The sequence below is a fragment of the Xyrauchen texanus genome, chromosome 49 (assembly GCF_025860055.1).
Source record: "Xyrauchen texanus isolate HMW12.3.18 chromosome 49, RBS_HiC_50CHRs, whole genome shotgun sequence".
Classification (NCBI taxonomy): domain Eukaryota; kingdom Metazoa; phylum Chordata; class Actinopteri; order Cypriniformes; family Catostomidae; genus Xyrauchen; species Xyrauchen texanus.
In genome coordinates this window covers 22848430-22876255 of record NC_068324.1, presented here as the reverse complement: position 1 = coordinate 22876255, position 27826 = coordinate 22848430, and the positions used below count along the sequence as shown (strand labels likewise).

Here is a 27826-nt window from a genome sequence, read left to right as displayed (position 1 = left end):
GCAAACAAAATACATTTTAAATGTTGTCATGTGAAACGTAGATAGTAGAAAATGTAAATAGAACACTGCCGATTAAGAGCAAGGGCAGGGCTTGGACCGGGCACCTCTAATGGATCAGCAGGCTGTGTATACTGAATCTGACTCATGATCGCTGTTGCATGTGATCTCTTCCCTCAGTGATCTTGTACTGTCACTCTATTTGCAAGTATTTACTCTAGGTTCGTGCTAAGAAACACTAGCATGTTTACTGTTTCTGGTAGGATCTGAGGCAGCGCAATTTGGGAAAAATATGGTCGTCATGGATCACTCTGTATCTTCTGTTGAAAGTTTTAACGAGGTGTTTAAACCCACTGCACTCCACTGTAGCTATGGGAGCCATATCCTTCGCGATGTAGTAACAAATGGCGTCAGTTATTTCTTTCCATCTTGGATCCTTTTCATATTGTGGAGTTTGTAAATGCTTGTGCTATCGACACCTGCTTTGTGGAGGCACTTGTTACTGGGTGCTTGTCTCTCTCTTTTTTTGAGCCTTGCACTGTTCATATTTATAATGTGATTGTGCTCCAAGTATTGAAACAGATTGGTGGCATTACCTTTGGTCATTGAAATTTTTTTTTCTGCAGCGTTTACATTTGACTTCATTTTGTTCGGTGTCTTCTTTACTGATGCCAAAATGTGTCCAAAACGTCAGGCACTGTGTTTTTCTTTGGTACAACCTGCTCCTATTGCTCAGTTGACTCTGATTTTGTGTTGGCCTCCATGTTGTTTCCATGGCACTGACTGGACTGGACGTGGCAGTCACACATGACTACACATGTGGTAGTATGTCTTTTAAGGGGAAAGTAGTAACAGGATTAAAAAAACGAAATAACCGACATGGGAAAATTTAAGTCGGTTTCGAATTACTTTTCCATTAATCATCCAGCCCTACATCCCGGCCAAGTATGGAAACGCAAGCAATTATTTCATCACCTTACCTGCTTCCACCCATTGGAATATGCAGCATGTCGTCCGCTACAACCTAAATCTACCTCACCTCAACAAACAACCCACAAGCAGTCCACAATGGAGGGGTACTTCGCAACAATGCCTTATGAGAAATCCTCCAAATGATTTTTGTAATATTTAATTTATTATGTTCGAGAGTTTCTTTAACACTTATTTATTTAATCTTTATATAATATATAAGAAGATATTGGTTTAAATTTTATTTTGTTTTTGACTCTTAACATTTTTTGTTTGCCTTAATAAGTCAAACCTTTTTCTACTGGTCTTTGTTTAAAAAAGGTTATTAAAATGTATCAATAATTATCGATACTGAATCTTGGATGGCCTGAGGGTGAGTAAATTATAAGATGGATGAAAGACTAATTCTTGCTATTAGCAATTTTCCAGCCGGTGTTACTCGCCATGCTGACTCAGAGTTTGAATGGTTTTGTGGACACAGACAGACATGCGTTTTTGTTTTCGCAGAAGATAAACATCCGCAATTGCAAAGAGCACGCCTTGTTTCTCATTCATCTTTGATATAAAGCATTTTATGTACTGATTCCATTTATATTTAGTCTTTTCCCTCCAAAATGTTTGTTTTTAGTGGTAAGAAAAGTGATTCGCTGTCAACAGCAATGGAATGACATCCGTGAATGTCATTTATAAACGTTACTAGGCAACCAGTAGTGGGAACGCCCACTAGCGACTTCGCCAGCCACTGGCGACCTGCAGACAAAGTCACTGGCAGTGTGTACGCAGCTTTAGTCTCAATCAACTGTTAGGTGTAGATTAGGCAGGGCTCTGTCTAATGCGATTTCATTGATTGTGGCTGCTTTAGCTGGCATCTCATGACTGTTTTTGCTCTATATGACATGTCTTGGATATCATTTATTAAAGCGTTTTTTATTTTCCTCGCTCTCGTCCTTTGCATTCATGTCATCGAAATCCAACTACTGACATCACGACTTGGTGTTAAACTGCCATCCGCGTTTAGACTGAGACATATGAACTCTGAATTCTCTGGCAGCTGCGGTATATCCATAGCTCACAACTGAATCTCCAGTCTGTACATCGCTTCGTCTCCCACAGTAATTCCATCTATTTGGATAAAAAGACGGTGCTGTAAAACTGATGTTGCTTCGGCAAGGTGCTCAAACTCACTTTCAGGGGCATTTAACTAAAAATAATCACTACTCCACATCAAAACACTTTGGATTTGTTCTTCAGGATTTGGCTCTATTGAACTGTCTCTCTCTAACGGACAAAGCGTCAATTCTAATTGAAGTCATCACTGATAAAAAAACTGGACAAGCTACTGCTAACTGAAACCTGGCAAACACCTAATGACTTTCTACAACTAAATGTGCTTACTCCCCACAGATACAAATATTTGTCTAAACACTGTTTGTCGAGATGGCATGAGAGTGGTTTTGACGAATTTCATAATGTCACGTCTTTTTGGATTTTTGTCTCAAGATTGTCGGTGAAACCCCTCTCATTGTGTTATTGATTTATCGACCTCTAAAGTATCAGCCTCACTTTTTCTCTGAACTTCATGAAATACTCACGCTTGCCTGTGCTGTGTCTCCTCATGTTATACTGTTTGGTGATTTCAGTATCCATGTTGATACTGACTGTTCAAATACAACTGAACTCATGATGTTCTTGAATGCTTCAATTTAGCACAGTGTGTAAATTTTTCTACCCATGGTCATATACATGACTTAGATTGTACCACAGATCTTAATAATATTTCTACAACTGGTACACAAATTGGCATCTTGGATCACAAACTTTATTAAATACAATTGTCCTCGCTGTAAGTCATACAAGAAAACTGTGGTATCTTATTGCAACCTAAAAGTAGTCGACCCCTCATCATTCTCCACCTCTGTCTGTGCACTCTTGCATTCTGACTCTTCGAAACTGTCTTGTCCTTCAAACATCCTCTCAAATTATATTTCAGCTATCTCAGCTGCTCTTGAAGAGCATGCCCCCATCAAGACAAAGCTGGTGCCCTCTTCTTGCTCACCGCCTTGGTTTACTCCTGAACTGTGGGCATTGAAAAGTGCGGGTCATTATCTTGAATGACTCTGTAGAAAAATAAGCCTCACTGTTCATTCCTTAGCTCTAACAGAATATCAGATGAAGTACAGAGCAGCACTCAACACTGCACGTTCAATGTACTTTTCCTCAATCATTTAAAAAGCAAGTTGTAGACCTAGAGCCCTCTTTGCTATGGTGAACAAGCTAATTCACCCACTGGCTCTAGACTCACACAGCTCTGATGAACTTTGACTCAACTGGCTGGTGTTTTTACGGACATTTTCAATCTGTCTGTAGTCCCCACATGCTTCAAAACATCAACCATTGTGCCTGTACCGAAGCAAACCAAAATCACTTGCTTAAATGACTGGCGCCCTGTTGCTCTGACCCCCATCATCAGCAAATGCTTTGAAAGGCTAATCAGAGATCACATCTGCTCTGTGCTGCCCACCTCTTTGGCCCATTGCAGTTTGCCTACCGCAACAACCGCTCCACTGATGATGCCAATGCATCTACAATACACACTGCTCTCTCCCACCTGGAAAAAAGGAACACATATGTGAGAATGCTGTTTGTAGACTCACTGTGCAGCTGGATCCTGGACTTCCTGTCAGGCAGAAGCCAGGTGGTTAGAATGGGCAGCAACATCTCCTCATCACTGACACTCAACACTGGAGCCCCGCAGGGCTGTGTTCTCAGCCCACTCCTGTATTCCTTATACACACATGACTATGTGGCAACACATAGCTCGAATGCCATCATTAAATTTGCTGATGATACGACGGTGGTAGGTCTGATCACTGACAATGATGAAACAGCCTACAGAGAGGAGGTGCACACTCTGACACGCTGGTGTCAGGAGCACAACCTCTCCCTCAACGTCAATAAAACCAAGGAGATTGTGATTGACTTCAGGAAGAAAGACAAAGAACAGCCCCATCACCATTAATGGAGCACCGGCGGAGAGTCCGCAGTTTCAAGTTCCTCGGTGTCCACATCACATGGTCCTTCCACACTGAGGCCGTTGTGAAGAAGGCTCACCAGCACCTCTTCTTCTTGAGACGGCTGAGGAATTTTGGAATGAACGTCACATCCTCACCCGGTTCTACACCAGTACTGTAGAGAGCGTCGTGACTGGCTGCATCACCGCCTGGTACGGCAATAGCACCGCCCACAACTGCAAAGCCCTGTTAGGGTGGTGCAAACTGTCAGACACATCATCGGAGGTGAGCTTCCCTCCCTCCAGGACATATATAACAGGCAGTGTGTGAAAAAAGCTCGGGGGATCATCAGAGACTCCAGCCACCCGATCATGGTCTGCTCTCACTGCTTCCATCAGGCAGGTGGTATCGCAGCATCAAGACCCGCACCAGCCGACTACATGACAGCTTCTTCCCCCAATAATCAGACTTTTGAACACTTGATCTCTCATGATCAATAATCAGCACTGCACTTTATTAATCTATTATCTCACAATGGACTGTCAAATATATTCTCCTCAATACAACTACTTAGGGCTGGGCGATATGGCTTAAAAAAAAAATCTCCGATTTTTTCACACCAAACCCGATTTTCGATTTTAATCGATTTTTTTTTATTTCTATTTAAAAACAAACTACAATCGACAAAGAAATTGCTCAAAACAAATATACTCTTTATTTTGTTCTGATTTTCCCTTATGCAGTTTAATCTTAATGTCCCCTTGGGGCATAAGTGTAACAGGAAACAAGCCTCAAAACATGCTTGTAAACGAGATGGCAGGCCCTGCCATTGTAAACAGTGAAAATGTAGCTAGCTTATCAGTTTTCTAATAACTTCAAACTTACAGTGACACAATGCACCTTCAAAATAACTTAAACTATAAATAAAAAATAAAATTTGTGTGTCCCTCTTTGATAAAACACTTTTGGTCAAATAAATGTAACAAAAATGACAAAATTAGATGTATTACAAAAATACATACTTTTAACAGTGGTATTCATAAAGTGCAAACACAACTTTCAACAGTTGTTCTGAATCCCTGAAATTGTAAACAAAATGAAACATCTGCATCCATTACTTTAGTTTCAACATTCTTCTTTTATGCATTTTTAGCCAGGAAGACCAGCCTGTCTACTACCTCTGGCTTGAGGCATGCCCGGTTACATGTAACAATTCCCCCTCCCACACTGAAAAGCCTCTCTGATGGGGCACTTGTAGCAGGGACAGACAAGTATTTTTTGGCCAGATTACTGAGCCTTGGGAAGTTTGGTTCGTGACGTTTCCACCACTGAAGTGGATCAGTGTCTGGGTCAACCTCAGGGGTCAGTAGGTAGGTTGCCAGCTCTGTCTCTACTTTCACTTCCTCTGGTTGGTGAGATGGCGGCTCTGGCACATTCTTCTTGAAGAAAGCAGCTAAAGTCATTTTCTTATTGGGCGGAGGATGTGCTTCTTCTTGGCACACCTGCACAGCTGGACCAGGCTGCTGAGGCGTACTTTTTTCAGCAGGCAGAGACATCAGCTCAGTGACAGCTCTTTTTTTGATTTGTTCCACCTTGTCGGGGTCAATGTAGGTTGTACGGAACCTGGGGTCCATCAGTGAGGACATGTCCAAGAGTTCATTCTTCACAGGGTCGCTGTATTTGTCATCAAGATACTGCATTATGTTTCTTTTTATTGTTTTAGTGAGTTCGGTGTCTTCCTCCTCTGGCTGTAGGAGATTGGTTTTGAACAAATGCAGTACCGGTTTAATGTAGGAGACACTGACATAAGCCTCCCCAGACAGGGCGTCTGTAAATTCTTGGAGTGGCTTGATAGCTTTATTTACGGACTCTAAAACTTCAATATCTTGCCAAGTGGGGACAAGATGACGGCATTTCTTGTCGGACCCCAGGACAACGGACTATGGCCTTCTCCTGTACAAGAAATATCTCCATCATCTTTTGACGTGAACCCCATCTGGTTGGGGACTCCGTTACCAGCTGATGACTGGGTAGACCAAGCTCAGCCTGTACTTCACCCATCTCTCTTCTTTTTTTCCAACTATAGGAAAAGGCAGCAACCGCCTTTTTACAAACCCCAATGGCACGATCGATTCGTGGGTCTTTCACACCATTCTCTTTACAATAAATAAATAAAGAAAAAACAAAGAAAACTATTTTTAGTGTCACTATTGGTCAGTGTCAAAACAAGTCTTTTTCACATTTCCACATGTTATTAATGCACACTAAGGGCGCACACATACACACACACACACACACACACGCACAATACACACACACGCACAATACACACACACGCACAATACACACACACGCACAATACACACACACACACCATACACACACATACACACAATAATACACACACAATTATGATTAATCATGCATGTTCATTTTGTGCAATATGTTTTGATTTCATTAAATTGCATTAATTACAACATGTAATAATTGGGCTGGCCTGTTCATGTGTAAAACAAAATCAACATCACTTGAATGCATAGCCATTAGACTCTTACCTATAGCGTTGTGCAGTTTATGTCCAAAGCACTGGAGGTTGGGCCACTCATTGTCTCTCAGAGCTTTTAATATGTTGGTGCCGCTGTCGTTCTTCATCAAGGTTCCATGAAGTCAAAGCATCTTTTAGCCCCTGCGCAATTATTTCACCTGTATGGTCATCGGGAAAGTACGCTGTTTGAAGGCAGGCGGCTCGCGAGAGTCCAGTCGTCAATATAATGCACAGTCAAACTCATATAGGGCTGCATCGTTCGACTGGACCACAGGTCCGTTGTGGCGGAGTAAAACGACACACCCTCCAGCTCTCTAGCGATCTTTTCACGAGTACTGTTGTACAGGCGAGGCAAGGTAACTTCGGCAAAATATTTGCGGCTTGGTAGCACATACCTGGGGTCGACAACTTTAAGCATGTTAATAAACCCCGGCTTTTCCACAGTGTATATGGGCACCATATCTCTTGCTATATATTTCGCCACTGAATCCGTGATTGTTTTCCACCGGGGCCATTTCTTGTCATAGGGGATACAGTTCGAAAATCTTTCTAAGACCGTAGTTTGTTTTTTTGCGGGTGTGTCTGTGTTTGAACTGCGGTCTTGTTCGTTTCGTTGAGAAGCACACACCTCACACTCGGCTGCATGCCTCTGTTTAAGAAGCTGGAATAAATTTGTTGTGCTGCTACCTTTGGTAGCAACAGCTTTTAAACACACTTTGCAATGTGGCGTTATTTGTTGTGCGTCTGACACCAAAAAGCGAACCAATTCCAAACAACCGATGAAACCGAGCCTTTCTTTGGAGCGAGCTCATCCTTGTTAACTGCCATGTTGTCTGTGTGGCTGTAACGAGAGCGGGTAGCTGAGCGAGCCCATTCTGAACTACTGAAGCGTGAAGGGGAGCGTCGGTGGTGGAAGTTAAAGAGAAAACCGATTTTCATTAAAAACAAATCGCCCGATTTTCTTTAAACGTCAAATTCGAGTTAATCGATAAAATCGATTTATCGCCCAGCCCTACAACTACTGTATATATATTTTTTATATACTCTTTATTTTTATTGTATTTGTATTCTATATTGTGTGTATTGTTTACTGTACATTGTATATAATTATTGTGTTGTGTACAGTAAGTATGTGTACATTTGATATGTAAATTGTGTTGTGTAAATATGTTGTTTATTGTAATTGGTATATGTCTCGTCACTATCATGACTGCTATGTTGCTCGGAACTGCACACAAGACTTTCACCTACTGTTGCACTTGTGTACATAGTAGTGTGACAAAGTGATTTGATTTGATTTGGAAAAAAAAAAACTCCTTTCCCTACTTTCAGATATTGGTATTACTGGCACTGTTCCGTCCTACCTCACTAACAGACAATATTTCATCTTGATTGAGAAAAACAAATCTGCTACTGCTCCTCTCACTCAGGGTATCCCCTAGGGTTCTGTTCTGGGTCCACTACTGATCATAATTTATGTTTTCCCACTTGGTCAGATCATCCGTCGTCATGCTCTCAATTATCACTGCTATGCTGATTACACCCTGATTTATACATCTGCATGTTTTGATGAAACACATGCCATCAGCTCATTAACTGCCTGTATCAATGATGTAAACATTTGGTTAAACAGTAATTTCCTCAAATTCAATGCTGACAAAACTGAGATCATGATTTCTGGGCTACAAAAACTTATAAGAAAAATTTATATTTGTGTCATTGATGGAAATCTGACCAAACCCTCTAAAAAAAATTAAGATTCTGGGAATCACTTTCGATCCATCTCTTACTGCTTTATTCCATCTACGTCACATTGCTCGACTTCGCCCCATTCTCAGTTTTAAGGGTGTAGAATCACTAGTTCATGCTTTCATAACATCATGTCTCGACTACTGTAACTGCCTCTTTACTGGCCTTCAAGCTAAAACTGTTGCTCGATTACAATACATAAAAAATGTTGCAGCTAGAGTTCTCACTAACACCAAGCATTCTGCACACATTAATCCCATCTTGTTTAGTCTTTACTGGTTGCCTGCCTCATGCTGTATTAAGTTTAAAATTCTTCTGACATACAAAGCTCTCAATGATCTGGCAGCTCGTTGTATATGTAATCTGCTGCACCATACACACCAGCATGCGCTCTTCCTTCTGATTCCAAATTGTTGTCTAACCCCAGATTTTGTCTATCCGCTTTTGGTGCGAGATCTTTCAGTGTAATTACACCTAAACTGTGGAACTCTTTACTTCAGAGCTTTCTTGACATCTCCTGTATTTCGGTCTTTAAATCTCCACTTAAAACACATCTTTTCTCAGTGCATTATCTATCAATTACTGATTGTAACTTCTGTTGAAATGTATATTAAGGCACTTTGTCCTGTTGAAATTTATATTAATGCACTTTGACCTGTTAAAAGTTTATGGAGTGTAAAGTGTCCTTGAGCTTGTGAAAAGGCGCTATATAAATACAAATTATTATGGCAAGTTATATTGGAAGCATGAGGTGAAATGTCAAACTGTGAGTATCTGGACAAACTGACAGCTAGAATACCAAGGATATGCAAAGCTGTCATTGCTGCACGTGGAGGATTTTTTTTAATGAGTAGTTTTAGAAGTTCTGAAAATTTGTTTCAAATTATAATATACATTTTTCACGTTATTAATGTCCTGACTATACATAGTGATCAGTTGAATGCTACTTTTTTGATTTTGCTCTAATGGAAAGAAATTGGTACTTTTATTCAACAATGTACATTATTCCAAAATAATGTTACATAGTGAGGGTGTCTTCAAAAATAATGCCATAAATTGTTTTCATTTATCAATTAACGTCATACAAAGTTGAGTAAACATAAAAAAAAAGCTACGTCAATATTTGGTGTGACCACCTTTGTCTTCAAAGCAGCACCAATTCTCCTAGGTAGACAGTTTTTTTTGGTTGTTGGCAAAGATGATGTTCCAAGCTTCTTGGAGAATTTGCCAAAGTTCTTCTATCTATTTCGGCTGTCTCAGTTGCTTCTGTCTCTTGTAATCCCAGACTGACTCAATATTCAGTTGGAGGCTCTGTGTGGACCATGCCATCTGTTGCAGGGCTCCCTGGTCTTCTATTCAAATTTTTTCTATTTGCAAAAGAAATGTTTGGGAGTCTAAAATGTATATTTCCTATTGACACACTAAAGCTGAAAATATAAATAACCATCTTAAGATGAATGTTTTTTGAAGCATCTTATGTGCCTAAGACTTTTAGTACTGTATATACAGTTGAAGTCATAATTTTACATGCACTTAGGTTGAAGTCATTAACACAAATTTTTTAACTGCTCCACAGATTTAATATTAGCAAACTATAGTTTTGGCAAGTCGTTTAGGACATTACTTTGTGCATGACGGTAGTAATTTTTCCAACAATTATTTAGTTATGTTTCACTTTTAATTGACTATATCACAATTCCAGTGGGTCAGAAGTTTACATACACCAAGTTAACTGTGCCTTTAAGCAGCTTGAAAAATTCCGGTTGTATTTTAAGGCCTACCTTCAAACTCATGCTTAACATCATGGGAAAATCAAAAGAAATCAAGATCTTAGCAAAGAAATCGTGGACCTCCACAAGTCTGGTTCATCATTGGGTGCATCTAAACGCCTGAAGGTAACCCTTTAATCTGTAAAAAAAATAGTGCGCAAGTATAAGCACCATGGCACCACACTGCCATCATACATCTCAGGATAGAGATGCGTTCTCTCTTCTAGAGATGAACATAGTTTGGTGTAAAAAGTGCAAATCAATCACAGAACAACAGCAAATAACCTTGTGAAGATGTTGGAGGAAGCAGGTAGACAAGTATCTATATCCACAGTAAACCGAGTACTATATCAACATAACCAGAAAGGCTGCTCATCAAGGAAGAAGCCATTGCTCCAAAACCACCATAAAATAATTTTTTGGTCCCATCGAGAGCGAGAACCACATTACAGGTTACACATAGGTTAACCCAATGTGACTACCCACCCTAGCAATTGGTTACTTACGAAGCCTGACTGAAGTCACTTAGCATTCCCTGGATTCAAACTGGCGACTCCAGGTGCGGTAGTCAACGTCTTTACTTGCTGAGCTATCCAGGGCCTGCAATGTATTTTTTTTATATTTCGAATGGTGTCTCCATAGAAAAGAAATACTTTTACGCTGAAAAATGGGAAATGGGAAGTGCCTTATATCTTGTATCATATACATTGTGTGATTTTTAATAAATTCAGTTGTATGTTTGGTAATGGGGCTGATCACATTGATGCAGCTATTATGGGTCCTGGCCATAATGCAACCAACTGGCAGCATTAAGTATGGCACTTTTAACAGACTTTGAAAAAGACCTGTTAATATTACACTGCTGATGTAAAATAGTGAAATTATTCTTGATATCTTAAATAGTGTTGTCATGGCAACAGAGCAAATTACCTCATGTTGTAGTGTATTCGGGTGTATTTTACTTGTTTAATCAAGCTTATGTCATGAATGTGGCTATGGTGGTTCATGGTCATAGGGCATCCAGCTGGCAACAATAGATGTGATACTTCGAATAGACTTTGAGAGAAACAACCCCTCTTATTTTCAGCCCTGCCACATCAAATTTACTCTGACTGGTGTCAAATTGAATAAGGTAATGTGATTCTTGATATCTTGCATGATATTTTCACAGCCGCTAGTCAAATAACATTATTCTTTTTTGGGTTCAACATTAATCAAGTGTTCACACTTGCCATAATTACACATGTATTACATTTGCCGCACACATCGAAGTTGTTAACCATTATGTCTGAGAAGAAGGTAAGACGCGGTGTCTTATTACTCGACCAAATGCATGTGTCCATCATGCATCGTTTTCCGAAAGCCACCGGATGGAAATATACCCATCACTGATTGCAGCTATATTTATTATTATTATTCTTTTCAAGGTGATGTACAGCTTCTGAATATTGAATATATGTTGAGTTTGAAGTGCACTATGTTGTATAGTAGCATATTAGTGCAGGTTTTAAGTTAAAATGTTGATTTTAGTAATTGGAGAAAATGTTTTTTTTTTTTTTTTTTAGTTAAGGACCCTGACAAAAATGAATCATGGTTTTACAATAGTAATATTGTAGTAACCATGACTGCTGTCACCATGGTTTTCTGAGCAGAAATCATGGTTTTGATAAAATGAACCATGGTTTTATAACAGTAATACTGTAGTTTCTATATAGTAACCAGGATTTTACTATATATTGTAACCATGTTTATATTGTGGTTACTATGATTTTACTCCAAATAACATGGTTAAACTGTGGTTACTGTTGTAAAACAATGATTGTTGTTTAAGGGCAAACCTGTTGAAGTGTTTACCAAATAGATTATTCTTTGGATTTGGCAGTAATATTTTTTTCTGAACAAAGAAAGACACTACCGGACCCGTGAGTAAAACTAATGATTATTTTGATAATCGATTTAGCTATTGTTTTTTAGAATGACTATTCGACTATTCTGCGATTATTGCAAGGATTAATCATTGGCTCTTAACCGATTATTCAGCTTGTGATTTGTGAATGAGAGGAACTTGCGAGGACATGCCATCCATGGTTGCTGGACCCCTGTGTGTACTGTTATTTCCTTCCTAATATATTAACAATTTCTTCATGTGCAAATAAATTATAAAAATGTGATGACTAAACAGAAATCTGAAGAAACTGTTATATACCACTTAAAATACAGTATACATTTTATAGCTTTGTGTGAAAAAGAGTAAATATAGTGCTAAATAAGATTTTTTTGTGTGTGCAATTTTCTGTTTGTTATTTACTATATTAAATTGTGTGATGTATCGGTCTGTCGGCCACCCTACTCTCTGTATATCAGCATTGGCATCGGCCATTAAAAAACCCATATTGGTCGACCACTACTTGACATGCAAGTTTTTCTTCAGCTCCAGCTCCACTTATTCCACAATAAGAGTGTTTCTGTATTTACTTATTTTGTATTTTCCCATTATAATTTCCTCATACTTTGTGATCTACATCACCTGAAGCTGTTTGGGAAGTTTAGAGTGCAAGCTGGTAATTCTTCCTCTCCTCAGTCATTCAACAATGAAAAGTTTTCAGTTTCATTATCGACTAATCATTTCAGCCCTAGTTTACATCAAAGTCTGAAAGGGCTGGATAGCTTTAAACCGAGCATGTCATGACCCCTTTAAACTTGTCATCATTTTTTTTATTTTTTTATTATATTTTATTTAAAAGTGCATTATATTGTAGTACATTAATATTGTATATCAATGTAATTTATTTATCTTCATTCCTTGCCTTTTTTTTTTTGTTGGATGTTTGTAATATTAGCTTTCACTTGTTCCCACTGGAGCTTTAAGGAGGGGAACACGCTCTGAGAAGAGCAGAGAAAGAAAGGGTGCATGTTTGCAGACACTACAGGTAATGCAGTATCCTCGAGAGACATTTAATAAAGATGCTTGAATTATACCTCATCTATATCACACGCTCTTGTTATGATACATGAGCCCGGTGAAGACTGAGATGCCGCCACCGCGGACAAAAGTAAATACAGATTCAACCAGTACCCACCAGTTTCTCTAAACGTGTTCAGCGCACATAAGCAAACAGAACCGAACTCGGTGCACATCTGTTACACTGAACATGAGAGAGAGTTTGGAGCAAAGAACACATCTGAAAGCACTTTCTTAATGCAATATTAATCACAATGCAGACAGGCCACAGCAACGCAAATACATTTTGAAGCTCACAGCACGAGCAGGCCATTTATTTAATTAAATCGCAACCGTTTGTGGTTTAATAATTGCACGAGGTCATATCGTGATTTCGATTTTATTTTGATTCAATGTGCAGCCCTACAGCATAGAAATCATAACAAACCTACAGTTAATTCAAGTGTAATTTTTATAATAGATCTGCTTCTTAGTCAAACCTGTTAGCATCAAATCTGTAGCTATGCATCATATCTTGCAAAATTTCGGTGAAGACTTGGAAACAACTGAGAAATATACTTTTCTATCTATAATAGTATTTTCATTGTATGTAGATAGTATGCAAATAATTTCTGCAGAGCTACGCGTCCACTAGAAGCCTGTGGTTGGCTAAGGAACATCGCCTTGTTATACCAACACAAAGAGGCACTAAAACACTTTTCCGGACATTCGGCTGCTTCATACCACATTGGTGGAATGACCTTCCCAAATCCATCTGTGAAGCTGACTCATTTTCTGTCTTAAAAACGTCTAAAAACACATCTTTTCCATGAGAACTTAACCAGTCACTAAAATAAATGTAAATAAATTCTTGTTGCATTTAATCTGTTTTGAATACTACTAATCAGCTGGTAGTGAAACTTTGTAATATGGCACTTTTCGTGCCTTTGTCTCCTTAAGATGATTCTCTAAGGTTTCCTCTTTTGTGAGTCGCTTTGGATAAAAATGTCTGCCAATTGAATAAATGTAAATGTATTAAGTTTAAGGGGGCAGTTAGTTTTCCACATGGGTGGTATATTGTTGGATAATGTTTTTGCTTCAATAAAAAAAAGAATATATATATATATATATATATATATATATATATATATATATATATATATGAGAAAGCTGTTTTGTGTTTACTCAGGTTGAGTAAAATATTTTGTTTGTTTTCGTTCCTTGAACAGTTTTTAGACCCTGACCTGGAATCCTAAGTTTGTTCAGCTTTCTTTTGTGACATGGCTCTGATCTCTTGTTTTCTTTATTTTTCTGTTTTAGTGTTTCATTGGTAGTGAGTATTTTCTTTCTTTAGTTTGACGTTCCTCGTAGCTATACAGCTCTCTCTCTCTCTCTCTCTCTCTCTCTCTCTCTCTCTCTCTGTGTGTATCAGCTCTGGAAGAAATTAAGAGATCACTGCAAAATTATCAGTTTCTCTGGATTTAAAGGAATGTGTTTGAGTAAAATATATATATTCTTTTATTCTATAACATACTGACATTTAATTTTTTTTGTTTGTCATTTTGAGCATTTATTTGCAGAAAATGACAACTGGTCAAAATAACAAAAAAGATGCTGTTTTCAGGCTTTGAATAATGCAGAGAAAAAAAGTTCATATTCATTTTTAAACCACACAATATTTGTGTTTTAACTTAGGAAATGTTCAGAAATCATTATTTGGTGGAATAACCCTGATTTTCAAACAGCTCTCATAAATCTTGGCATGCTCTTTACCAGTCTTTCACATTGCTGTTGGGTGACTTTATGCCATTCCTGGAGCAAACAAATAAAAACAAATATTGAATCATACCATGTTCAGGATAATCTTGAACATGGCTTGATTCATGCATCATTCATAAAGATGAATCGGCCCGATTGCAGCCTTGCTGAAGCACTCCCAGATCATCACGTTCCTCCACCAAATTTCACAATGGGTTCGAGACTCTGTTGCCTCTCCAGGTCTCCGTCTAACCATTAGATAACCAGGTGGAGGATCGGTGATTATCTGGTGATGCTTCAGGAAGGCTGGAATCTGGCCGATTATTTTTATTTGGAATATGGGAGAAATGTTGTCAGGACTTTATAGAATAAATCAAAAATGTTCATTTTACTCAAACTTTTTTTTTTCCCATCAGATGGAACACCACCCGCGGATGATGCATTACGCAGCAGAGAACTGCAGCCTGCGGGAAGAAATTCAAGTGCTCCGTGCTCTGGAGATGGTCAGATCTGCTGGTGAGGTGGAGCTGCAGTCATTAACTGTACTTGAGAAAACATTCCTACAGCTGGTGGAGGCTCAGACGACAGACGAGATCACAGGTGAGGGAATCAGAACTTGCATGTCTGCCAGTGCGAGGGTGTTTATGACTGACCAACTCCCTGCTGAGTTAATGATTCTAGCAACTGGAATGTAACTTCTGTTGTGTTTGTAGGACTCTCCTAATATCTAAAATCATAGGGCTATCTGAGGGTGTTCCAAGTGGACAAATCTTTTTTTCACCTGTTTTTAAGTGTCGTCCCATTTCAAACCGATCACCCAAAATGCCTAAAATATTAATACCAGGTAAAAACAAGGCCAGAGACCCTCCCGTTAAATGTGTTAATAAGTGCTCTCATTTTGAGATACTTGTTACTACCAGATATAAAGTGGCTTTAAGTAAAACAGCATGTTGAATTGCTTTACAGTTTTTGTTGTGGCATCGAAATTGGTTCTGACAATCAGAAGTTTTTACTGGTTTTGTTATTGACTTCTTTGTTTCGGTATCTTGGCAATGTATGTTTTTCCTTTCTCTGCTATTTTAAATATGAAGAACTAAATGAGTATTACCTGTGAAATTTCTTCCTCCATATGCTGTATTTATAGCTCCACCTACCTACTCCACACCTGTCACCATGGAGATGTTGTCATCTGTTTCCATGGAGAGAATGAAGGTTCAGCTGCTGCAGAAACAGTCTGAGCTCACGGCAACAGTTCAGGCCTTTGAGGAGTTTAAGGAGATCAACAAGTACAATATGTTCACTTGACTCTCAAATGATTATTAAAGTCTTCAGTGGCTTTAATATTGTATTGACCTGTATATTTACATTACATGCTTTAGAAAACAGCTGGCAGAGCTGGAATATGAGAAACGTTATCTCGAGAAGTCCGTCAAACATCTGGAGAAGATCCTGGAGGCCACTAAAGCCCACAGCAAACAGGAAAAGTCTCAGCTTAACAAGATTCACGCTGAGACCATCAAGGTAAATAACAGGGTTTAAACTCTGGGATGTCTTTGGTTTCTTGTTTTGAATGACTTTTGGATGAATTATCAAAGTTATGTAGAGGTGTACATAAGATAACAGTTCCGGATTATTATTCACTTACTGTATATCTCTAATGTTAAGATATTGACCACGCCCACTAAATCCTATAACCTGAGGAATCGGCTGGTGCCGCTGTCAAGCCCAGACCATCTGAACGGACAGACGGGTGACATCGACGTAGATGACATACAGAATGAACAGCCGCCCCCTGAGATGAATGAGCTGGCCTGTGAAGCCCTAACTGAAGAGCTCAAACAAATGCAGGTGCTTAGAATAGAGTGGAACAATTCTGTGTTTTAAGGGGAGTTTTGCAAAGATTAATTTAAAATATACCTTTTTTTATTATTGTTATTTCATCCCTGGTCTCATTGTGCACAATTCAGAAGTTAGTGCTATTTTAAAGAAAACAATTATATTATCAAAATGGCATAAACTTTCTTAACCTCTGAAATGACACCTTTTCTTTTGATGTAACCCAAGCTGTATTTATGGGGAACTGTTATATTTGCAGCCGACTTTTCAATGTCCATTCATATCACGACGTATCAAATCATGTTCCCTACATTATTTCCTGTTGAATAGGGCTGCAAAATTAATTGTATTTTAATTGCGATCACAATATCCACCTCTCACGGTTAATTAAGCATAACCGTCTGCGATATTAGTGAGCTAAAAAACATAAGTTCACAAGCGATTCGGTTCACTCGACATTGCATAGCCCCGCCCCTTTAGGCACGCATTAGGCCTATATAAGTGGACGCTCAGTCATCATTTCTTCAGGATTTTCTTCCTTCAGACTGTGAACTTTGTCTTCGTCTTGGAACTTCGCCGTCAATATACACTTACAGTGGTCGGATCACCTCAGCGAGACGCAGACAGGATGACTCGTCACCTGTGCTCAGTGCCTGCACAGAGAGGTTTTCCACTCCTCTGTGTGTGTGTGTATATATATATATATATATAATTTCACACACAGGTGGCCAAAAGTTAGTAATAATGGTCTAATTCTGCTGTTCTGGAAGGAAATTGGTACTTTAGTTCACCAAAGTGGCATTCAACTGATCACAAAATATAGTCAGGACATTACTGATGTAAAAAAACACCACCATCACTATTTGAAAAAAGTCATTATTGATCAAATCTAGACAGGCCCCATTTCCAGCAGCCATCACCCAAACACCATATCATTGAGTAATCATGCTAAATTGATCATTTGGTACTAGAAAATCACTTGCCATTATATCAAACACAGTTGAAAGCGATTTGGTTTGTTAAATTAAGCTTAACATTATCTTTGTGTTTGTTTTTGAGTTGCCACATTATGCAATATCTTGAGGTCAAAAATGGCAAAAAAAGAAACCGTTTTCTCTAGAAACTCATCAGTCAATCATTTTATAGCCTTCATTCCTCAAAACAATGCTTAAAAAACTGAAGATTTCATACAAAAGTGTACACTACAGTCTTCAAAGACAAAGGACAACTGGCTCTAACAAGGACAGAAAGAGATGTGGAAGACCAGATGTACAACTAAACAAGAGGATAAGTACATCAGAGTCTCTAGTTTGAGAAATAGATGCCTCACATGTCCTCAGCTGATAGCTTCATTGAATTCTACACGCTCAACAGCAGTTTCATGTACAACAGTAAAGAGAAGACTCAGGGATGCAGGACTTATGGGAAGAATTGCTAAGAAATTCACTTTTGAAACAGGAAAAAAAAGAAAAGGTTTGAGTGGGCAAAGAAACAGACATTGAACAACAGATAATTGGAAAAGAGTGTTATGGATCTTAACCCCATTGAGCTTTTGTGGGATCAGCTAGACTGTAATGTGCATGAGAAGTGCCCGACAAGACAGTCACATCTATGATAAGTGCTACAGGAAGTGTGGGGTGAAATGTCACCTGAGTATCTGGACAAACTGACCGCTAGAATGTCAAGGATGTGCAATGCTGTCATTGCTGCACGTGGAGGATTTTTAGATGAGAACTATTTGAAGTAGTTTAGAAGATTTTTTTGTTCAATAAGAGCAAAAGCTGTACATTTATTCCAAACTTGTGTGTGTGCGTCATATATTTATGATGGGCTTCAGAGGATGAACTGATGCCAACTCCAACCATAAGATATGGGATACTTCATATGCCATTGTCTGAACCTTGGATTTAGGATGGATCACACCGAATCTCACCGAAATTACCGGCCAGGTTGAACTGCGTTTCACATCCCTGATCTCTGCCTGAATCACCTCGGTCTATTGATGGACTACGATCTTGAAATGGAATGCATAGACTAACAATTGCCAACAAAAGCCTTCATCAGCCAATTAACTAGGGCAATTGCATCTATGTGAACTTCTGCAGTTAATCCTGGATGAACTTCAAAGACACTGGTCATTAATCTTACAGTTCAAACAAAATCGATGTTTAAACACTGACCCTTAACACTTACTGAGTTCAATAATTTAAAACCATGACTTTAACTACACATAAGTAATATTTACATTATATTCATGATGTTATCCAGAGGGGAACTGGTCCCCACAGTGAGTCTGGTTTCTCCCAAGGTTATTTTTCTCCATTAATCAACATCTTGTGGAGTTTTGTGTTCGTTGCCACAGTCGCTTTCAGCTTGCTCACTGGGGTTATTAATAAAATTATTATTTAATTACTTATTTTTAAAATTGATAAACAATCGTATTTTATCTAATTACACAATGATGATTCATCGACATTATAGACATTAGTTTTATCGTCTGTTAATGCCTGATCTTCTGTAAAGCTGCTTTGAAACGATGTGTGTTGTGAAAGGCGCTATACAAATAAAATTGACTTGACTATATGTATGTATATATGCAATATCACACTCGCAATTGTCCAATATGGCCCTAAATCGGCACTGCTGAGATTTGGCCCGGCCCGAGTGCTGTAGGTAATCACAGCAGTGCTTATTTAGGGCCATATAGCACTCTTGCTCATGTGATATTGCTTGTATACAACAGTTCAATGAACAAGTACATTTTTAAAAAATTAGGAAAAACTGAGTACGGTTATAAACGCATTTGTGCATGGAACTACTTTCTTACGTGACCATTCAGAATCTGCCATTGCTGGTTCAAACCAAATGATGCGTCCAAGTCTCCGTTAGTAACTTAGAAATGTCACTTCAAAAATAGTATCATGGCTTGTGCTGTTTCTAACAAGTTATTGGATAAACAAGGGTGTGTGTGTGTGTGTGTGTGTGTGTGTGTGTGAATGAGAGAGAGAGTGAGAGAGAGAGGGAGACCGCATGTGCGATCACCTGTTGCCAATCCCAAGCAGAGATGCTGTCTGCTTTCTCGGTGGAAAAATAACATCCAAGCAGGGGTATTTCTCCCTATTTTAAACAGCACCCATTGTGTAATTAAACAGGTTGTTGTGTTTCAGCTGTGATGAGCTTAGGTTGTTAGTTTAAGAGCTGTCTTATGTAAACATTAGCTGACACGGAGTCACTTCACCTCACCTAACTGGCTTATATTACACACAAAAAAGATCTTTTGTCACCACCTGCTGGCTAACATATGTAATGTAAAAAAAAAAAGGAGAGATAAACCATGGCTCTTAACACATACGCACTGCTCTCGTACTTTAGTTTAGAACGGCACGAACACAAGCAGAGTGATACACACATTGAAGCGTTGGAGTGCTGATGGAACGTCTCGTGTGTGTGTATGTTTATGTGGTATACGAGGACAATTTTTTTAGGTTACAAACTGGTAACAAGGGTATTAAGTTATAAATGTGGTTTATGAGGACATTTCTAGTGTCCCCATAATTTAAATAGCTTAAACATATTAAATAATGTTTTATTGAATATGTAAAAATGCAGAAAGTTTTTTTTGTGAGGGTTAGGTTTAGGATCTATAGTTTGTACAGTATAAAAAACATTGTCTATGGAAAGTCCTCATAAATATAATGGATAATCATGGTTACTATATGTAAACTATAGTATTACTGATGTAAAACCATGGTTAATTGTATCAAAACCATGATTTCTGCAAAGAAATCCATGGTGACAGCAGTCATGGTTACTACAATATTACTATAGCAAATCCATGGTTTATTTTTGCTGGGTCTTTAACTACAAAACCCTTTTCTCTAATAAATGAACATTTGAACTTATTACCTGCGCTATTTTGCTACATGCATCAACATAAAATGCATTTCAAACTCTACTGCACATATATTCAATAGCTTTACATCACTGTAGAAGGAACTTTGCTATTAAAATGGATACGAGGGATGTTGTGACCCGGCTCGAGTGTATGAATCTCTGACTTTGCTTATGATAGAATGAAGGCACATCGAATCTCTGTACGTTGCACTCTAGGATCGACCTCATTCTGAGGGAAGGTCTTGAACCCTCCCACCTGCCTCTTCTGTGTTAAGTCCCGTGAGGAGAATCTCGTGTCACCGCGAGCCTCCCGAACTTCCGAGCTAACGTCCAGTATGCGCGTGATGAGCTCCAGCCCTCTATTAGAGCGCATGTCCTGTTTACGTTTGGCGGCTTTGACGATGGGGATGATGACACAGTGTAACTCGCAGCTTTGGGCGAGTGGTTCATGGAGCATGTTGCCCCAGCAAGGGTGAAGAGCGTGCACACGCCACGGACAAGGAGGGTTCTTCAAGTTCTCTGGAGGGCAGTTGAAAAGCTCGGTCTTGAGTGGTCCTCTACAGAAGAGCCACAAAAGTCTCGCCTGGATGAATGGTTTTTGCAAGCTAGCAATCGTAGGAGCACACCATTGTTCCTTGAGGTCACCAAGACCTGGTGTGCGCTTTACTCTTCAGGCATTCAAGTCGGAGGTGCTGCATCCTCACTAAAGTGGACCACATCGATAGAAAAAGGCTATTAAAAACTTCCCCTTGGAGAACAGTCCCCTTGTTGCAGCCATAATACTGCCATGAGGTGGAAATCCCACCCGCCCACCCTTCAAAGCTGTATCGACTGAGCTTATACAGCAGCAGACCAAGCTTGTTCAGCACTCCAAAACATGTCGGTACTCCAGGTTTTTCAAACTAAGCTTCAGCAAAAGAATGAGCAAGGCTCTGATACAGAGCTTCTGAAAGAGCTCTGCACCGCTACAGATTTGGCGCTGCGAGCAATGAAATCTGCAAAACGATGAGCAACCTGGTGGTTTTGGATCAGCATATTTGGATAACTCTCACGGAGATGCATGATGCAGAGAAAGCCACCCACCTCAGTGTCGCCCGACGGTCTCTTTGGCAATGGTGTAGAAAGCTTTTTAGAGCACTTCGTAATGGTGCAAAAGCAATCTCAAGCGTTAAACACTTTCTACCAAAGAGAAGTAGCACTTTCCCTTTGCCAGCACACTCCTGATCTAATTCTGGTCAGCACCCGGCAAAAATGCATTTATTGCTGCCCCAGCATAGCCGGAAGCTAATAATGAGCTATCAGTGAAGCTACGGTTACCGTGGCCCATGTGTAAGCACCTACCATCTCAGTGCCAAAACACAACGATGAAAAAACTCCATCCGGACAACAGAAACGTTAATGACATGCCCAGCCCTATGAAGAGGAGCCCAGAGCTCGCCGTTATTCATGGCTCAGAGCCTAAGAAGGCTAGATAAGGGGCACACATTCTTTCTGCCCTCTTCCCCATTACTGTTCATTGGGATTGGGATATTGTTCAAAGGACTGGTTTTAGTCAATAAATCTGAAGGACGTGTATTTTCATGAACTAATTGCACCGCGTTGCAAGCAATCTTTGAGATTTGCGTTCGAGGCAACTGCGTATAAATTAAGAGTCCTTCCTTTCGGTCTGTCCCAATCAGAGGCACTTCTGAGCGAACAGAGAGACTTTTCCCCACCCAGCAAATCTCCTTTTTAGGGGTTCATCTCGACTATGTGAGCATGCATGTACACCTCACAAACGAGTGCAGACCGTTCTTCTCAGTTCAGACTGGGGAATACCTTGCCACTGAAGAAATTTCTGAGAATGCTAGGTTTTATGGTGGCAGCATCCGCCATCAGGCCGGGGGTCGGTTACACTTGAGATCTCTCCAGTACTGACTCAAGCGTGCCTCGGGTGCATGCGCATCGTGGTGTCTCGCCGCTATCTGGCTGCTCTAGCACCATAGACAGCATTTGCCTTCTACCAACAAGGTGTTATGCTGGATAATATTTTCAGAAGAAAAGTGGTGACCACAGATGCATCCAACAGGTGGTGTGTGATGAACGTCCGACTTTCGGCACCTGGACAGGTGCAAAACGGGCATGGTACATCAACAGCCTAGTACTACTGGCTCTCTTTCTAGCTTTTAGAGTTTTTCATTCCAACATTGTGAATCACCACATGCTGATTTTTTGGGAAAATGGCAATAGTGGCATACATAAATCTCCAGGGCGATCGGCACAGTTAATGAGCATGACACAACGGCGCCTCCAATGGAGTGGGCGTCAACTCTCATTGCGTGCGACACATGTCCCGGGCTGTCTGAATTTTGGAGCGGACTTGTTGTCACGCCAGGGAGCATTACCGGGGAATAGAGAATTCATCCTCAGACAGTGATGTGGATTTGGGAAATATTCATCAAAGCGGAAGTCGACCTATTCGCCTCTGTGGAGAATCCCCACTGTCCCCTTTGGTACTCCATGTCTAAGCCTTGCTGGCCATGGATGTGCTGACTTACAAATGGCCGGCGAAATGCAAATATGCATTTCCTCTGATGTGCCTTCATTCTATCATCAGCAAAGTCAGAGAGGACATGGAATAAGTTCTGTTAATTGCACCAAAATGGTCCAATCAGTCCTGGTTTCTGGAGATGGTTGAAATACTAGACAGCCCTCCATGGGAAATACTGCTGAAGAGAGACTTTCTCTCTCAAGCACAAGGCATGATTTGGCATCCCTAGCTAGAGCTGTGGAACATATATGCGTAGCCCCTGAACGGAGCATGTTGCACATGCCAGAATTGGCTTAGTCTGTGATGAATGCCTAAGGCTGGCTTGTCATTTAAACAACATTAAACCTTAAAAACAAAACGTTTTATCAATACCCATCAAGGTACAGGTGATTTGTTTGCAAGCCTTCTTTTTTCCACCATTTAATTCAGATGAAGAGCAATCTATGCATATGTTACACCCGGTGAGGGCATTGCATACATGAGTTGAGCACACCCGTCAGTTTAGGTTGTCAGATCAGCTCTTTATTTGTTGTGGAAGATGCACACACTGTGAATCCCACTGGATTGTTGATGTGAACGCTTATGAAGAACATTAAACCAGAGGCATGGTCTCTTCATGGGTGTGCACAAACTGTGTCTTTACAGGGCATATATTTGGCAGCAGGATAGTCCTTGCAAAACACTTCAAGAATTTATAACCTGGACGTGGCATTCATCTCCTCACAATTCCTCTTTGTATAGAGTGCTTCTTACATTCAAGCAGGTGAGCCCAAGCCTTTATTATGTGTGGGCTACCGACTATGATCAACACAGCCATCTGATTACATGCAGTTGAACTGCCCATTGCCCAAGAAAACTTGTGCCCCTTTTTAAGTACGGTCTTCCCCATCATTTTACTCAACGTCTCCATATAGACAGATGTAAATTTTTCCATAAAGTCACAAGTACTTTCATTGTAATAGAACTTCTTTCCCGACTGGGCTCGTGAAGGGGTTAATTCATACTATATGACTATATAGTACATATATCCATTCTAAGTGCTCCCCTTCTGGCTCACATTGAGAGTTATTTACTTGCGGTATACTCATCCCTTGGACTGAGTTGTCATGCTCTTTCGATAAGTACTCCCATAAGAACTCAAATCTACTTTTCCTAATAGGTTCCGAGAGGGTTAATGAAAAAATACTGTCTATGTCTATATGGTTCATATAGATTTTAGACTCCGTTCATTTCCACCTGGCATCCGCCATGTGGGACAATTCATATACACTTTAATATGACTTAATTCATCTGTCTTTGGCCTATGACTCCTTATGAATACAGTGCATTCGGAAAGTATTCGCAGTGCTTCACTTTTTCCACATTTTGTTGTTACAGCCTTATTACAAAATGGATTAAATTCATTATGTTCCTCAAATGCTACGAACAATACCCCATAATGACAACGTGAAAGAAGTTTGTTTGAAATCTTTGAAAATTTATTAAAAACAAAAAACAAAATAAATCACATGTACATTAGTATTCACAACTTTTGCCATGACACTCAAAATTGACCTCAGGTGCATCCTGTTTCCACTGATCATCCTTGATGTTTCTACAACTTGATTGGAGTCCACCTGTGGTAAATTCAGTTGATTGGACATGATTTGGAAAGGCACACACCTGTCTATATAAGGTCCCACAGTTAACAGTGCATGTCAGAGCACAAACCAAGCCATGAAGTCCAAGGAATTGTCTGTAGACCTCCGAGACAGGATTGTATCGAGGCACAGATCTGGGGAAGGGTACAGAAAAATGTCTGCAGTATTGAAGGTCCCAATGAGCACAGTGGCCTCCATCATCAGTAAATGGGAGAAGTTTGGAACCACCAGGACTCTTCCCAGAGTGACCAAACTGAGCGATAGGGGGAGAAGGGCCTTAGTCAGGGAGGTGACCAAGAATCTGTTGGTCACTCTGACAGAGCTCCAGCGTTTCTCTGTGGAGAGAGGAGAACCTTCCAGAAGAACAACCATCTCTGCAGCACTCCACCAATCAGGCCTGTATGGTAGAGTGTCCAGACGGAAGACACTCCTCAGTAAAAGGCATATGACAGCCCTGATCTGGTCTGATGAAAAAAAGATTGAACTCTTTAGCTTGAATTATCTTATCACCTGGCCAATACCATCCCTACAGCGAAGCATGGTGGTGGCAGCATCATGCTGTGGGGAGGTTTTTCAGCGGCAGGAACTGGGAGACTAGTCAGGATCGAGGGAAAGATGAATGCAGCAATATACAGAGACATCCTTGATGAAAACTTGCTCTAGAGCGCTCTGGACCTCAGACTGGGGCAAAGGTTCATCTTCCAACAGGACAACGACCCTAAGCACACAGCCAAGTTGATAAAGGAGTGGCTACAGGACAACTCTGTGAATGTCCTTGAGTGGCCCAGCCAGAGTCCAGACTTGAACCCGATTCAAGTTCATCTCTGTAGAGATCTAAAAATGTCTGTGCACCGACGCTTCCCATCCAACCTGATGGAGCTTGAGAGGTCCTGCAAAGAAGAATAGGAGAAACTGCCCAAAAATAGGTTTTGCCAAGCTTTTAGCATCATAATCAAAAAGACTTGAGGCTGTAACTGGTGCCAAAGGTGCTTCAACAAAGTATTGAGCAAAGGCTGTGAATACTTATGTAGTAATGTGATGATTTTTTTAAATATTTTTTTTTAATACATTTGCAAAGATTTCAAACAAACTTCTTCACATTGTCATTCTGGGGTATTGTTTGTAGAATTTTGAGGAAAATAATGAATTTAATCAATTTTGGAATAAGGCTGTAACATAACAAAAAAAAGTGAAGCTCTGTGAATACGAATGACTTTATCTATATTTTTGTTATAACTCCGGGAGTGTAATGTCACAGTGCGGCATGATGGGAATCCGTTCCCCATAGTGCTTACGGCAATGTCGAGTGAGCTGAATCGATAGGGATTGTCTCCTGTTACACATATAAAATGTTTTCACTGAGATGAAGGGAATGAGACATTGTTGGCCACACTACTAATTCAGAGTTTCATAATACGAGTGACTCACTATTGTCCCTCAGTCAGAAAACATGGAAGAAACTGTGTCTGAGCGCCCTGTTATATAGGCCTAATGTGCACCTAAAGGGGTTAATTTTCATTATAGGCTATGTCTACGGATGATAGATTAAATCACAAGCTCTTTCATAGTCCGTTTTCACCTCACTGACCAATCACTGTTTCACTTATGAGCATTCGCTGAAATACAGAACCACAGATGTTTACAAGTATCGTATGTGCACCGCACAAAGATAATAAGGTGTTAAAGCAGTACCGTGCTCGATGCACATTAAATTAATCCCATCTCATGCTTTGATAATGTAATATTCAGAACAGCTGTCCTCTGAGTTTGGTTTGGTTTGTGCACGTCACTAATGTGCACTGAATGGGTTATTATGAAGTATTATGCATAACTTCAGTGTAACATTTGCATTTTTTCAAATGTGTTTGACCACAACAAGTGTGAAAACAGATCTAAAGTAACCCCTCGTAACCGGGGTTGTGTGGAGCGAGGAGGAGATGAGAGCATTTCACCATGTATAGAGCACAAACCTGTTGTCACACTGTCACCTCCACTGGTAACACACAGAAACTCTGTGTCTGAAACTGCCACTATATAGTGCACTATATCGGGTGTCTGCCATTTTGTAGGAATGTCTGAATTCTGAGTGAGCCACTCGTTCCCTACTTTTGTTCACTCATTCTTACCCACAGTGCACTCTAATTTTGAGTGTACATCGAAATTAGATATTTGAACTTTATTCAGTTAAGTACACAGTGCGTTTATTTGAATTGGGAAAAAAAGGTTGGTGAAAATAAATAAAAGTAGCTAGTAAAATTGGGCTTTCACCAGCCACTGTGTTTGGAAGTACAGCACTGTGCAAAAGTCTTATGGAAAAAAATTTGCATAGTGAAGATATCTTCAAAAATAATGACATAAATAGTTTTAATTTATCAATTAATGTCATTAAAATTCCAGTAAACACAAAAAAGCTGAATCAATATTTGGTGTGACAACCTTTGCCTTTAAAACAGCACCAATTCTTCTAGGTACACCTGGACAGAGGTTTTCTTGGTTGTTGGCAGGAAGGATGTTCCAAGCTTCTTGGAGAGTTCTCCACAGTTCTTCTATCTGTTTAGTCTCAATTTTTTCTGTCTCTTTATGTAATCTCAGACTGACACAATGTTCATTGGGGGGCTTTCTGGGTGCCATTTCATCTGTTGCAGGGCTCCCTGTTCTTCTATTCTAATCTTTTCTATTTGCAAAAGTAATGTTTGGGAGTCTAACATTTTATATTTCTTATTGACACTAAAGCTGAAGATATAAATAACCTTAAGACAAATGCTGTCTTATGTGCCTAAGACTTTTGCACAGTATTGTACATCTTATAATGGAAGATAAATAAATGTATTTTTATTGTTGTTTTTAATTAACAATTGTCTAAAATCATCTTGTTTATTTTTATCTGGCTTTAGGAACAGGCTCTTCATGTTCAGGGCCTGTTAGATGAGGAAGAAGCCAAGAACAGAAAACTGCTTCAGCGAATCAGCAAACTGGAAGAACAGGTTACCATAGCAAATGAGGAGTCCACTCGAACAAAGGAGGTGTGAATGAATTAATGAATGAACGTTACATTTATATAGTGCTTTTCTGACACTACACTACCTCAACCACCACCGGTGTGTAGCATACACCTGAATGATGCGATGATGGCCATATTGCACCAGTGTGCTTACCACACACCAGCTGTGTGTGTGTGTGTGTGTGT

General features: G+C 39.8%; 1 protein-coding gene across 1 annotated transcript in view; it reads left to right on the top strand.

Annotated features, from left to right (window-relative positions):
- The window catches only part of LOC127640314 (kinesin-like protein KIF15-A), a 97998-nt gene that overhangs the window by 23616 nt on the left and 46556 nt on the right, over positions 1-27826 (top strand). Inside the window, exons 14-18 of the mRNA XM_052122780.1 lie at positions 15156-15339; positions 15884-16025; positions 16119-16260; positions 16405-16587; positions 27534-27662. Coding sequence (XP_051978740.1) covers positions 15156-15339; positions 15884-16025; positions 16119-16260; positions 16405-16587; positions 27534-27662 — 780 coding nt within the window. The remainder of the gene's footprint in view (positions 1-15155; positions 15340-15883; positions 16026-16118; positions 16261-16404; positions 16588-27533; positions 27663-27826) is intronic.